At 46.4% G+C, this 14,372-nt stretch overlaps 1 protein-coding gene across 12 annotated transcripts in view; it reads left to right on the top strand.

Annotated features, from left to right (window-relative positions):
• The window catches only part of dst (dystonin), a 471,716-nt gene that overhangs the window by 180,962 nt on the left and 276,382 nt on the right, over positions 1 to 14,372 (top strand). For all 12 annotated transcript variants that reach the window (XM_078399038.1, XM_078399030.1, XM_078399031.1 and 9 more), the window contains one exon: positions 6,184 to 6,350. In XM_078399038.1, coding sequence (XP_078255164.1) covers positions 6,184 to 6,350 — 167 coding nt within the window. The remainder of the gene's footprint in view (positions 1 to 6,183; positions 6,351 to 14,372) is intronic.

Here is a 14,372-nt window from a genome sequence, read left to right on the forward strand (position 1 = left end):
GATGCAGGTGAGGTGGGTTTGATTGGCAAATGGGTGAAGTAAGTGACAAAGGCTAGAGGTGAAAAATGATTGCTAATGAACTAGACTGTACAAACTGTAAAGCACTTTGCACCAAACAATTACAGTTGTACTTTCATAAATATGTCAGCTAATTTGCAGAAATCTCTTGAACAGCAGTTTAAAGTTAAAATGATGTTAGTTGAGGTACAAACATGAGTCAGGACACCAGGGGAGATACTCCAGCTCTTATCAAGATTGTGCCAGTGATTTTTTTCCCCCCAGTTCTGTGAGTATGGATGGTGCCTCGCTTTAAGGTCTCATCTGAAAACAAACAACTCCTGTTTCTATTTCAGTTCTGTTGTTTCAGTCCTCGTGTTGCTTGCATTAATGGAGGACCTTTTACATGACCTCCTACTTTCACCTCGCCTGCCCCTCAGCCTGCTGCTGTTGGTAACTCTATGCTTCTCTTGGTAAGCTCTGCTTCCCAGGCCACTTACAAAGTTGTTACGTGAACCTAGACTGTCATTCGGTATCAGCTTTCTCATATCCTCAATATAGAGTCAGAGATTCATACAGTGTGGAAACAGGCCCTTTGGCCCAACTTGCCCACACATGTCCCATCTACACTAGTCTCACTTGCCTGCGTTTGGCCCATATCCCTCTAAATCTGTCCAATCCATGTACCTGTCGAACTGTTTCTTAAACATTGGGAGAGTCCCAGGCTCAACTACCTCCTCTGGCAGCTTGTTCCATACACCCACCACTCTTAGTGTGAAAAAGTTACCCCTCAGATTCAGGGCCATTTTTACAGCATTATGGGCCCCCGGGCAAAGCAGTGTACTGGGGCCCCTACCGTTACTCTCCCCCACCCCCCTTTCCCTACCAGCCCCCCCCCCCTGTCGTGCCGGCGAAAAGCACTTACCGAAAAGCACTTAGTGATGGACTTAGGGTGCTACATTGTTGCGAAAAGCACTTACAGATCGCTGTGAGAAGTACTTAGGGACCGAAAATGTTGCGAAAAAAGCACTTATTGAACCTACATTTTTAAAGTAGTATTTATTTATTGCAAGTCACTTAACATACACAGATCAGCATGGGGCCCCTATGCTCGTGGGGCCCCGGGCAAGTGCCCATCAGGCCCATGCGTTAAGACGGCCCTGCTCAGATTCCTATAAAATGTTTTCCCCTTCAACTTAAACCCGTGCCCTCTAGTTCTTGATTCCTATGCTCTGGGCAAGAGACTATGCCATCTACCCGATCTTTATATCTAATAAGCAAAGTTTTTCAATTAAAATGTTGAAAAAAGGAATTCCTTCTCTCTCTGACCTTCCTGTGTTTATTGTCCCTGCAATGCTCCCGACAGTGCCCACGTTTATTGGGCACCACAGGCCTCAATGATAATACACAAAGGTTGGGAAGACCCATCTCTACTAGCATTTCCCCCGAGAGAGATTCTGTGGCTTCACTTGTGTAGTCTGGTTCTGGAATGATGTACACAGAGACTCTTTCCGTTACTATTTATCCCAAAAATAAATTGCAGTCGGCCGTTCAGCCGTAGCCCCTGTCCTGCCCTTCAATAACGTCAAGGTCGATCTTTTAGTTTAGTTTGGTTTAGAGGTACAGCGCGGAAACAGGCCCTTCGACCCACCGGGTCTGCACCGCCCAGCGATCCCGCATGTTAACACTATCCTGCACGCACTAGGGACAATTTTTACATTTACCAAGCCAATTAACCTACAAACCTGTACATCTTTGGAGTTTGGGAGGAAACCGAAGATCTTGGAGAAAACCCATGCAGGTCACGGGGAGAACGTACAAACTTTGTTTAGACAGCACCCATTGTCGGGATCGAACCTGGGTCTCCGGTGCTGCATTCAACCGCTCTACCGCTGCACCACTGTACCCCATCGCCTTTTCCCTCAGAGGCTCTATTGACACTAATTCCATATGCCCTTTGCTTCCTTAATACCTTAGAATCTATTGATCTCTGTCTTGAATCCACTCAGTGCCCAAGTCCCCATTGCCCATTTGGGCAGAGAATTTCAAAGATTCACCAGCCTCGACGTGGAGACATCTCTTTTCATCTCAGTCCTTGATGTGTAAGTGGCAGAAGGAGAGAACCGCCCCACAAACTCACTACCCACCCACCTCCCCTTGTCAGGCACCTCCTGTCCCATCTCTGGAAAAGTCTGTGGTTTTCACGTGGGCCTCACAGAACCCACAGATTGCGAATGGAAGCACGTCATTCTCAATGCTGAGTATTGACTGAGAAAAGAGGAGGGTTATAAGATGCGGCACGGTAGCGCAGCGGTAGAGTTGCTGCTTTACAGTGAATGCAGCGCCGGAGACTCAGGTTCGATCCTGACTACGGGTGCTGTACTGTAAGGAGTTTGTACGTTCTCCCCGTGACCTGCGTGGGTTTTCTCCGAGATCTTCGGTTTCCTCCCACACTCCAAAGACGTACAGGTATGTAGGTTAATTGCCTGGGTAAATGTAAAAATTGTCCCTAGTGTGTGTAGGATAGTGTTAATAGTGTTAGTGTGCGGGGATCGCTGGGCGGCGCGGACTTGGTGGGCCGAAAAGGCCTGTTTCCGCGCTGTATATATATGATATGATATGATATGATAAAGGGGAGAGGGAGAGGCCCCTTAGTTTGAAACTCTGAACACTGGTTCTCGACTCCACAGGTGGAGGAAATGCCTGCACCTTTTAATGAGTCCATCTCTCAATCTCTGAGCTGCAGACAATATTGACCCATTGCTGCCCCCATCACAGGAATCCATCCTGTAACCTTTGTTGCACTCCTGCACTCCCAAGTATGGCCTTGATGGCTTACACATCCTTTACTAGGAACCCCACAACCTCATTCACTTTGCTCTGTGGAGAATTAAAAGCAAGCTTAATAAATATCAGCCTTCACTGGCTGGGTTTGGTCATTTGCCCTTAAAGGACCACTTAATTTATTTCCCCCCCTTGCCTACACCAGGCCAGCACATCGGCTGTGCTGAGCCATAGCTTGCGTGGTCTGATGTGCCAGCGTCTGACCTCCAGCTCACCTGCAATACGTGAGCATTGAAGTCAGAGACTCCAAAAAATCCAAAATCCAAAATAGCTTTATTTGTCATTCGTTCCGAACGAGATTACTTAGCCAGCAGTACAAAAAACACAAGACACAACCCCAACACAAACATCCATCACAGTGACTCCAAACACCCCCTCACTGTGATGGAGGCCAAAACTTCCCCTCTCTCTTCCCCCATGCCCCTCCCACGTACAGACAACTCGACCCCTATCGAGGCGACCGACCTGCACAGCCCCCGCAAGGAGATGGAAAGTCCCGCGGCCGAGCCGCACTGGGCGATGGAAAGCCCCGCGGTCGCGCCGCGCTGGAAAGTCCCGCGGCCGAGCCGCACCGGGCGATGGAAGGCCCCGCGGCCGAGCCGCACCGGGCGATGGAAGGACCCGCGGCCGAGCCGCACCGGGCGATGGAAGGCCCCGCGGCCGAGCCGCACTGGGCGATGGAAGGCCCCGCGGCCGAGCCGCACCGGGCGATGGAAGGCCCCGCGGCCGAGCCACACCGGGCGATGGAAGGCCCCGCGGCGGAGCCGCACCGGGCGATGGAAGGCCCCGCGGCCGAGCCGCTCATTTACAAAGACAAACCGCCAGCGGTTCTCTGCTGATGTGACCTCCCAGTAAATATGTGTGATTATGGTAATGCTGTCCTTCTGTAGGAAGTGGATAGAAGGAACTGCAGATGCTAGTTTAGAAAAAAAGACACAACTCAGGAGAGTTGTTACTCAACTGGAATAATTCAGCGGGTCAGACATCATCTCTGGAGAACGTGAGTCTGAAGAAGGGTCCCTATCCAAATCATCACCCATCCATGTTCTCCAGAGATGCTGCCAAACACATTGTTACTTCAGCACTTTGTGTCTTTCCTTCAATAGGAAGGACTGGAATAGGGCATTGTGATGTTTGAACCACGATTAAAGAGGTGTGGTTCTGATACAACTGCTGCTATTTCATACAGGTATCTGATACCTTTGTTGTAAGGCTTTTATTGATCAGGGTGTAACTTATGGCTTCACTTGAAGGAATGGTTTTCTCTTTGGTGTCCGTGAGATGAACAGATATTTTGGGCAAAACACAAAGTAATGGAGGAACTCAGCATGTCAGGCAGCAACTGTGGACAGGCGATGTTTTGGGTCAGACCCCTTCTTCAGGCAGATTGGAGTAGGGGGGAGAAAGCTGGAAAAGAGAGTTGGGGGCAGTGCAAAGCCTGGCAAGTGGATACAGGCGAGGGAGGTTGGATTGGAAATGAGTGCAGTAAGTGACAAAGGAGATAAAAGGGTGTCAGATGAAGAGAGAAGACCAATGAAATGTAAAGCCAGAGGGATATAGATGGAAAGGAACAGAGGGGATAGAGGGGAGATAAAAGGGAAATAGGGAACTTGGAGATGGGAGTTAAGTGTACGATAAAGGGGAAAGGAGTAGGGTGACGTGGGGGGATGGGAGATAGTTGGAGAAATGGATGTGCACCAGGGTGATGGAGGGGTCACAAGAAAAAGAGAGAGAGAGAGAGAGAGAGGGGTAGGGGGGATATTACTTGTAATTGGAGAATTCAATGTTCATACCATTGGGTTATAAGCTACCCAAGCGGAAAATGAGTTGCTGAACCTCCAGTTTGCGTAAGGCTTCACTTTAGCAACGGAGGAGGCCAAGGATAAGAAAGGTTGATATGGGAATGGGAAGAGGAATTAAAATGGTTTGGTAATGGGGAGATATTTGGACTATGATTTCATCTTTGATCTGGGTGCACCTTGTTTTGTGTTTTGATCTGTGTTGTGATCTGTGTTTTGGGAAGTCCTGCCGAATATCCACTCAATATTGCCTCAAACTGAATGCAGAATCCGTTAGGAACTGTGCAGACAGAGAACTTTTAAAGAAAAACTGTAAAAATAAGTCCAAGCTATTTTATATTTGTAGTAATGTATGCATGTCAAAAATCCATACAGATCGCCTTGAGTTGCAGGTGTCACTTTCTCAGGGAATGTTAGGAAGGCATTCATTAATGGCATGTGCTAGTGTACTTCACGCAACGAGTGCGTTAGAAAGTTGACTTACAGGGCTGCAAATAAGTGCCCAATGGCAATTACCTCAGAGTGGGACTTGGTCAGAAGAGGAGCAAGGGCCTGCTCTCAGCACCTTGTCTGTTAACTGGTGCAGAAGTTCAATCTGCATGTAAAATGCAGCATTTTTGACAAAGTTGAGTGAATTGTCATGGAAATTCTGTTCCTTTATGTGCACCAGTTCAGATGGTTGGTTGGTCATGGTATCTGAAACATTCTGAACCTTAACAGTGCCGAATTTCAAATGATTCCTCCCAAATTCTGCAATGCATCGTAGAAAGCATCCTACCACAGGCTGGTTTGGCAACTGCTCTGCCCAAGACCACAGGAAATTGAAGGGTCGTGAACTCAGCCCAGGCCATCATGCAAACTAGCACTCCCCACTGCACCCTCCCCCCCCCCATCGACTCCATGTGTAGTTCACAATGCCTCGGGAAAGCAGCCAACATAATCATGGACCTTTTAGCGGCTCATACTTTCGTCTCCCTTCTCCTGTTGGGCAGAAGATGCAAACGTTTGAAAACATGTACCAAGCAGATGCAGGAACAGCTTCTCCCCTGCTGTTATCAGACTATTTGATGGAGCTTTATAAGCTAAGGATGTAGTTCTGATCTCCCAATGCACCTTGTTGGGGCTCTTGCCCTTTTTTAAATCTGCATTTTCTCTGTAGGTGTAACACTATTCTTCACTCTTCCGTTCTCTTCTTGCACTACTTGATCACTCATGTGTGGAATGGTTTGCCTGGTTTGCTCACATAAACAAGTTTTCACTGTGTCTCGGTGTGCATGTGACAATAATAAACCAGTACCAGATTAGAGACATAAGATGCTGGAGTAACTCAGCAGGTCAGGCATGATCTCAGGAGGGAATAATAGGTGACGTTTTGGGTCGGAACCCTTCTTCAGGCTTCTGTCCGCTAATGATGGATTATGTTGGGTTGGGTGTCCTCTGGAGCAGAAACAAGTTTCAGGATGGTAGAACAATGTGAAGGATTTTTTGATACCAAGAAACACGAATGATTGTTTTTTAAATCACTTTGGATTTTGTTCTTCAGATCTCTGACATCCATGTTACTGGGCAGTCTGAGGAAATGTCAGCAAAGGAGAAACTCTTACTGTGGTCACAACAGGCAGCGGATGGCTACACTGGAGTCAGGTGTGAGAACTTCACCTCGTGCTGGAGGGACGGCAAACTATTCAACGCCATCATTCATAAATACAGGTACAGCTTTCACAACTCAGTGTGGGTGGTGGTGTGGCACGGTGGCGCAGCGGTCGAGTTGATGCCTTACAGTGCCAGGGACTTGGGGTTTGATCCTGACTGTGGGTGCTCGCGTGTACGGAGTTGGTGCGTTCTCCCCGTGACCTGTGTACGTTTTCTCCAGGATCTCCAGTTTCCTCCCACACTCCAAGGACACACAGGTTTGGAGGTTAATTGGCTCGGTTTTAAATGTAAATTGTCCCTAGTGTGTGTGTAGGATAGTGTTAGCGGGAGGGGATCGCTAGGCGGTGCAGATTTGTGGGCTGAAGGGCCTGTTTCCGCGCTGTATCTAAACTAAACTAAACAACTTGGCAGAGAGTTCACAGCTTTGTAATGCTCGAGTGTCGAGTTATGCGGGGAGACTGGAAAAGCTGGGCAGCTTCCTGAGAGCAGGAAGAGTTGTGATTTAATAGAGGGGTTCAAACTCAGCAACAATCCAGACAATCCAAGAAAGACCAAGGGATGGGGAAATACAGCTTCACCCAAACCTGACACAACTGATGCCAAGTGTGGCCCAGGTATCAAAACAACATGTAACATGTAACATGTAACCCTCTGGCTGGGTCCATATTAGGCCGGCCACCTTTTTTTTAATAAACATTGGGGTTGTGTTGGGGCAGGTTGCCTCTTCATTAACTCTGGGGCTATGTTAGGGTGGACCACCTTTTCATTAACACTGGGGTTGTGCTAGGACAGACCATCTCTTTATAATGTTGGGACTGTGTTCGGGTAGGCCACACTGGGACCATGTAAAGGCAAAGTGCCTCTTTATAAGTTACATGGCTGTGTATGGCTGGGGTGCCCAGAACCTGTATCGAAGCTTGGTTCGAACATTTAGAAGTACAGCCTGTCAATGACTAAAAAGACATAAATTATGAGAACAAGAGAAAAGAAATGCTCACAAAAGCAATGCCGCACATGAAAATATCGTATACAAGAAGGACGAGACAGGGAAGGCACTGAATGCTGGAGAAACTCAGTCGGTCAGGAAGCATCTCAGGAGAACATGGATAGGCAACGATTTGGGTTGGAACACTTTGGGGCTGATCCACAAGGACTGGACAGGGTTTGGCTCATGTGCAGTTAAAGAGTAGTTGCCTTACATATTGCCAGTGGCTGAGGACTCAGAAATGGCCTCATACATAGCTTAGAAGTATACAATCGTATTCCTTCAGAATATCCTTCATTGGTGTGCATTGTCCAGACCAAGAGGGATCCCTCGTCACTGCTGGATTCTCCAATTTAGGGAACATGGCACATTGCTCTCAGCATTCTGAACATACCACTGCAAAGTGCGCAGTCAGATGAGCAAGAACAGGACTGGCTCCTCCCTGCTTCACTTCTAAAGCTTGCTGGCAATCTCCGCCCCAGCTACAGTTTATAGAGGAATTATTTGGGGAAATAAAGATAAATAAGTCCCACGGCAAAAATGTAGAATTCAGTGGGGAATTAAACCACTGAAGGTTGTCCCTAGTCTGTGGGTGAACAGTGAAATCTGGAGGTGAACTAATGGGGTTGTGTGGCGAATAAAATGAGATTTGCATGGGATTATTATAAATGAGTGATTGATGGTTACTGTGACTCATTCGCTGAAGGGCCTGTTTCCATGCTGTTATGACATTATGACTGAACTTGTGCCAGTCATAAGAACAAGATTGTAGTGCTCAGTGATCTTATTTAGCGATCCATTTTGGCTTCCCGTCCATGAATGCCCATGGATTCATAAGATGCCATGAAGATTGGTTTAGTTGATCACTGTGTGGAGGGTAGTCTTAAAATGCAGGGTGATATCAATGATCTGAGAAATGGCAGCTGGAGCTTAATCCAACTAAATGTGAGGTGATGCATAAGGTTTGGACGAGTACCATGACTGGCATGGTTCACTACTGAGGAGTAGAGGGACCTTTTGCATCCAGAGATCTGTGAAAGTGGTAGCACAGTTAGATAACATGGTCAAGAAAGCACGCGGGGTGTCGGCTTTCATCAGTCAGGCCTTTGAAAACAGGAGCAGTGAAGGGGTGTACACCAACATGGAAAACTACAAATTTAACCTCTGGAACAGAGAACTATTCAGGCTATCTTTTTGAGGAAGCCGAAACCTTGACTGGAGTACTGCGTGCAGTGGTGGTTACCACATAAGAGGAGAGCTGTCATAGTGCTGGAGAGGGCGCAGAGGAGATTTACTCAGAGGAGAGGGTGCAGAGGAGAGGATGTTGCCTGGCAGGGACCGCTTCCATTAGGAGGAGGGCCAGGAGAAACTGGATCTAGTTTCCCTGGAGAAGAGGAGCTTGAGAGAGGACGCGATGGAGGTATGTTAAATTATGAGGTGCAGAGATAGGTTAGACAGCAGGAATTTCTTCCTCTTGTGAGAGGTCAGATCAGCCATGATTGAATGGTGGAGTAGACGTGACTTAATTCTGCTCCTAGAACTTATTAAAACTCTAGACTGATGGTGAAGGTGCAGTGATTTAGAGGGGATTAGAGGGGGACTTATTTTCACTCAGACAGTGATGGTAAATGGAATAAACTTTCTGCGAGTGTAATGGAAGCAGAGTCACTGACGGTATTCTAAAAGGATCCAGATGAGCACTTAAATCACAAGACATAGACAGATATGGGCCCAGTTTTGGGAGATGGGATTAATGTGTTTCCATGCTGTTTGACTCAATGACTTCATTCCTATGAACTCATTCCTGTTTTCAAAATTCTCTGCGGCTTTACTCCTCCCTCTCTCTCTCTCGAACCTCCGACAGTCTGCGTTGCTCCAAGTCTGGTCTATTGTGCTTCTCCAACGTCTCCAACGTATGAGGCAAGAGCTCTTCTCTCACTGTCCCAGAGGGTTAAATTTATAGTTTTACATGAATGTGCCTGAAAATAAATAGTAACATTTCCCTTCCAAACAAAGGCTAAAGGCAGTTTTGTTTACTTCAAAGATCTTTGGTGTGTTCTATGTTTTGCAACTATTAATGGGATAGATTTCCATACATTGGATCCACCCGTCATTATCAGAAACAATTGCACAAGGAGAACAATTGCATCATGGTTGGTTGGCATGGTATTCTTGTGCTTTGCCTTGTTAGTGAGATTGGGCCGGGATAATTATTCATCTTGGGTGGTTGCTTGGGCTAAGTCAGTTGCATTTTCCAACACAAAATTGTCACCAGCCATTTCCACAATAAATGTATTACATAAAGTCTGTAGCAATAACACAGCAGTGGTGCAACTGAAGGCTACGGGACCAGCAAGCAGGATTCAGGAAGGATCGCTCATGCACAGACCACATAGCAACACTATGCCTCATCATTGAACAGTCTATTGAATGGAACACGTCCCTGTACATCAACTTCATCGACTTTGAGAAAGCGTTTGACAGCTTAGACAGGACAACACTATGGCGCCTAATGGACCACTATGGAATTCCCACCAAGATCATAAACTTAATCAAGAACTCGTATGATGGAACCTCATGCAAAGTTATGCGTGCAGGCCATCTCTCCCAGAGCTTTAGTGTCAAGACGGGCGTCAAGCAGGGATGTCTACTGTCACCATTCCTGTTCCTCCTGGCAATTGACTGGATCATGATGGAAACAACTGAAGGGAAAAGAAATGGAATTCAGTGGACAATGTGGGAACAGCTAGATGACCTTGACTTTGCAGATGACATAGCTCTCCTTTCACACACACAGATACAAATGCAGGAGAAGACGGACAGACTCTTACAAGCTGCAACAAAACTTGGTCTTACACCCAATACAGCAAAGACACAGGTGATGACGATCCACTCCAAAACCAGCAACCCTATCCTCATGCACAGCACTGCCCTAGAGGGGGTAGAAACATTCACATACCTGGGCAGTGTTGTGGACACCACCGGAGGGGCAGATGCAGACATAAAAAACAGAATCAACAAGGCTAGGGTGGTGTTTAACATGCTCAGGAAGATCTGGAGCTCAAAATACATCTCAATCAACACCAAAATACTGATCTTTAATTCAAATGTGAAGCAGGTAATGCTGTATGGATCAGAGACATGGAAAATAACAAAACACAGAACAAACAGGCTGCAAACATTCATTAACACCTGCCTCAGGAGAATACTAAACATCTGGAGGAGAGACAAAGTAAGCAATGTGGACCTGTGGAAAAGAACAGGCCAGGATCCCATTGACGTACAAATTCGAAAGAGAAAATGGAGTTGGATTGGACACACCCTCAGAAAACCTGCCACAAACATCACCCGCCAATCCCTGAAATGGAACCCCCAAAGAAAAAGGAAAAGAGGTTGCCCCAGGAACAGCTGGAGAAGAGGTGTCCAGGCAGAAATGTCTGGGAGTGGGCTCAACTGGCGAGATCGCAAAAGAGCCACCAACATCTGAGTGAGGTGGAGGACATTTGTCAATGGCCTATGCTCCCTAGAGGAGCAAAGGGCTGAAGAAGAAGAAGAAGAAGAAGAAGAAGAAGAAGAAGAAAAAGAGGTGCTACTGAAGATGATATGGACCAACATCATCATACTTTTGACAGATGAAACAGTTGACACTCCAGTCACTTGCTCCAGAATGAGGGGGGATCTTATTGAAACATATAAGATAATTAGGGGATTGGACACATTAGAGGCAGGAAACATGTTCCCAATGTTGGGGGAGTCCAGAACAAGGGGCCACAGTTTAAGAATAAGGGGTAGGCCATTTAGAACGGAGATGAGGAAGAACTTTTTCAGTCAGAGAGTGGTGAAGGTGTGGAATTCTCTGCCTCAGAAGGCAGTGGAGGCCAGTTCGTTGGATGCTTTCAAGAGAGAGCTGGATAGAGCTCTTAAGGATAGCGGAGTGAGGGGGTATGGGGAGAAGGCAGGAACGGGGTACTGATTGAGAGTGATCAGCCATGATCGCATTGAATGGCGGTGCTGGCTCGAAGGGCTGAATGGCCTACTCCTGCACCTATTGTCTATTGTCTATTGTCTATAAACCTCTCGTTGTGTGCCAGGTGATTCTTCTCCACCCCTACAATCGGTCTGAAGAAGGGACCTGACCTGAAATGTCATGTACCATGTCCTCCAGAGATGCTGCCTGACCTGCTGAGTTACTCCAGCACTTTGTGTCCTTTTGAGGATCCACTCTTTCCACAGCTACTCTCTTGCTCCTAAGATTCTTCAAGAATGAATTAGGATTCTCCTTCATCTTATCTGCCAAGGATATTTTATGACCTCTTCTCGCCCATTTAATTTCCTTAAATACTCTCCTGCACCTTCTATATTCCTCAAGAACCTCTCTTGATTATAGTTGCCTGTACATGTCCTGTGTTTCCATTTTAATCCTTTTCCTAGAATTAGGGGATTTTGTTGCAGTTGTGCAGGGAGTTGGTGAGGCTATGTTTGGAGCCCTTTGCACAGTCCCCTTACCTCAGAAAAGATCTGGGTTTGAAGGCTGTCTAAAGGAGATTCAACAAGCTAACTCTTGGGACGAGAGAATTGTCCTATCAAGACAGGTCAAACAGGCTAGATCTGTATTTGGAGTTTATAAGAATGGGGAATGATCTTAATGAAAGATAGAAGGTCCAGGAGGAGATGTTGAGATTTACTCACCTGTGGGAGAAACTGGAACGAGGGGCTGTCATGTTGAAATAGGGAACCTGTCATTTAAGATTGAAGAATATCATTTTTTCCTCTGGGGCTCCATTCTATGGAGAGTTAACAAAGCCAGCTCATTAGAAGTATTTAAAGTAGAGGAAGGTGGCTTTCTAAAAGATTGGGTATAGAGTCATAGAGTCTCCATAGAGTTTGGAACAGGCTCTTCGGCCCACACCGGCCAACATGTCCCATGTACACTAATCCCACCTGCCTGCGTTTGGCCCAACTCTCTCTCTAAACCTATATTATCCATGTATCTGTCTGAATATTTCTTAAACATTGCAATAGTATCTGCCTCAACTATCTCCTCTGGCAGCTCGTTCTATACACCCACAACCCTTTGTGTGAAAAAGTTACGTCTCATGTTCCTATTAAATCTTTCCCCCCTCACCTTAAACCTGTGTCCTCTGGTTCTCGATTCCCCCGCTCTGGGCACGAGGCACTGTGCGTCTACCCGACCTATTCCAGATCTGGCACAAATGAGCAGGTGAGGCCAAGGGTAGATCAACCATATCATTTTTAATGGTGGGGCAGATCTGATGTATCTGATGGCTCCTGGTCCTGTCCTTGTGAAGTAAAACTAATGTATATCATCCATCTTATTTACCATAAGTAGCTTGTGGTAAATATTTAAACATATCCCCCTTACTAAATGTAATTGGCAACATAACTTGAATAATGTTGTGACAGATGCCTTCAACTGCAGGGCGGATGCTCGTTGCATTGATTACTTTGTTGCCTTGTGCCTGAACCTGTCACAGCATGGTCCGATTGAGCGGGCAAATATTTTTTTGGGATGTGTTTCTGACTGCGTCTTTGCCTGTTGAGACAGATTCAAAATTAAGCAAGGAGGTACATGTTATTCACAATATAAAATCCCTTGAAGCAATCCTTGGTGAAAATTATTACTATAATTTTGGTCATGTTGAGTTGTTGTGCTCTTTGGGTGATCTGCACTTATTCGAGGAGATTGGCAAGTGGAATTGCTTTGGATTGCATGTTATCTAGTCTTAATCTGGAACTCCAGTACCTAGTTCTTGCTTGGACCAAGGCTGTAGAGATGCCTTTGAAGATGGACACAAAATGCTGGAGTAACTCAGCGGGCCAGACAGCATCTCTGGAGAGAAGGGTCGAGCTCCTTCTTTAGACCCGCTGAGATACTCCAGCATTTTGTGTCTATATTTGGTGTCAACCAGCATCTGCAGTTCCTTCCTGCACCATCCAATTTTGATCTGGCTTTTTCTCAAGCAGTCTGCTTCATCAGGCCAACTTGCTGAGCTACTTCAGATGACAGTTAAGAGTCAAATCAATCAGTGTGGGAGAGGGATTTATAAATTGGTCAAGAGAGCAAGATTATTTTCTGAAGGAGGTTTCAAACATATAAGATTATAAAGAGATTGAACACGCTAGAGGTAGGAAACATGTTCCCATTGTTGGGGGAGTCCAGAACCAGGGGCCACAGTTTAAGAATAAGGGGTAGACCATTTAGAACGGAGATGAGGAAAAACCTTTTCAGTCAGAGAGTTGTGAATCTGTGGAATTCTCTGCCTCAGAAGGCAGTGGAGGCCAATTCTCCGGATGCTTTCAAGAGAGAGCTCGATAGAGCTCTTAATGATAGCGGAGTCAGGGGGTATGGGGAGAAGGCAGGAACGGGGTACTGATTGTGAATGATCAGCCATGATCACATTGAATGGCGGTGCTGGCTCGAAGGGCCGAATGGCCTCCTCCTGCACCTATTGTCTATTGTCCATTGTCAAAAAAGTAGAATTAACATTAGACACCTGCATTGGGACACAGGTGGTGAAGTCAAACTGATCTGGTGGGCTATTCTGGGGAAGAGTAGTTTTGCCTCATGTTAAACTTTATTGGAGGACACGGAGCAGGTGCAGTTGCCTCAGAGTCTCCAAATGAAAGAGACGGTGCAGTGCCGGTAGTTATCTTTGGTCAAGATGTTAAACTGCAGCCTCTTTATGGTCTGATCTTTCAGGTGAACGTAATTTCCACAGCACAGATTTCAGGGAGAAAATAGTTCAATATTTTCTGAATCCAGCAACAGCACCTATACCTATACCAGCAAGCAATTATAGTTGAGGACTAAATCCTTGCATATAAGATACTTCTAAATGACCTGTGTAAGATAGTTCTTGACAACTCACTTGTTCCCCTTTTCTCCACACTCTGTCTTCTCACCATCATCTTTCGAAGCCCTCCTCATCTCATTCTCAACCCAATCCCTTTATCCATACCATCTTGCTCTTTCCTTTTCTCGCTCCATCCCTCCCCCCTCGCTCCGTCTCCCCCCCTCGCTCCGTCTCCCCCCTCACTCCATCTCCCCCCCTCACTCCGTCTCTCCCCCCCTC

Source organism: Rhinoraja longicauda, chromosome 5 (assembly GCF_053455715.1).
Source record: "Rhinoraja longicauda isolate Sanriku21f chromosome 5, sRhiLon1.1, whole genome shotgun sequence".
Classification (NCBI taxonomy): domain Eukaryota; kingdom Metazoa; phylum Chordata; class Chondrichthyes; order Rajiformes; family Arhynchobatidae; genus Rhinoraja; species Rhinoraja longicauda.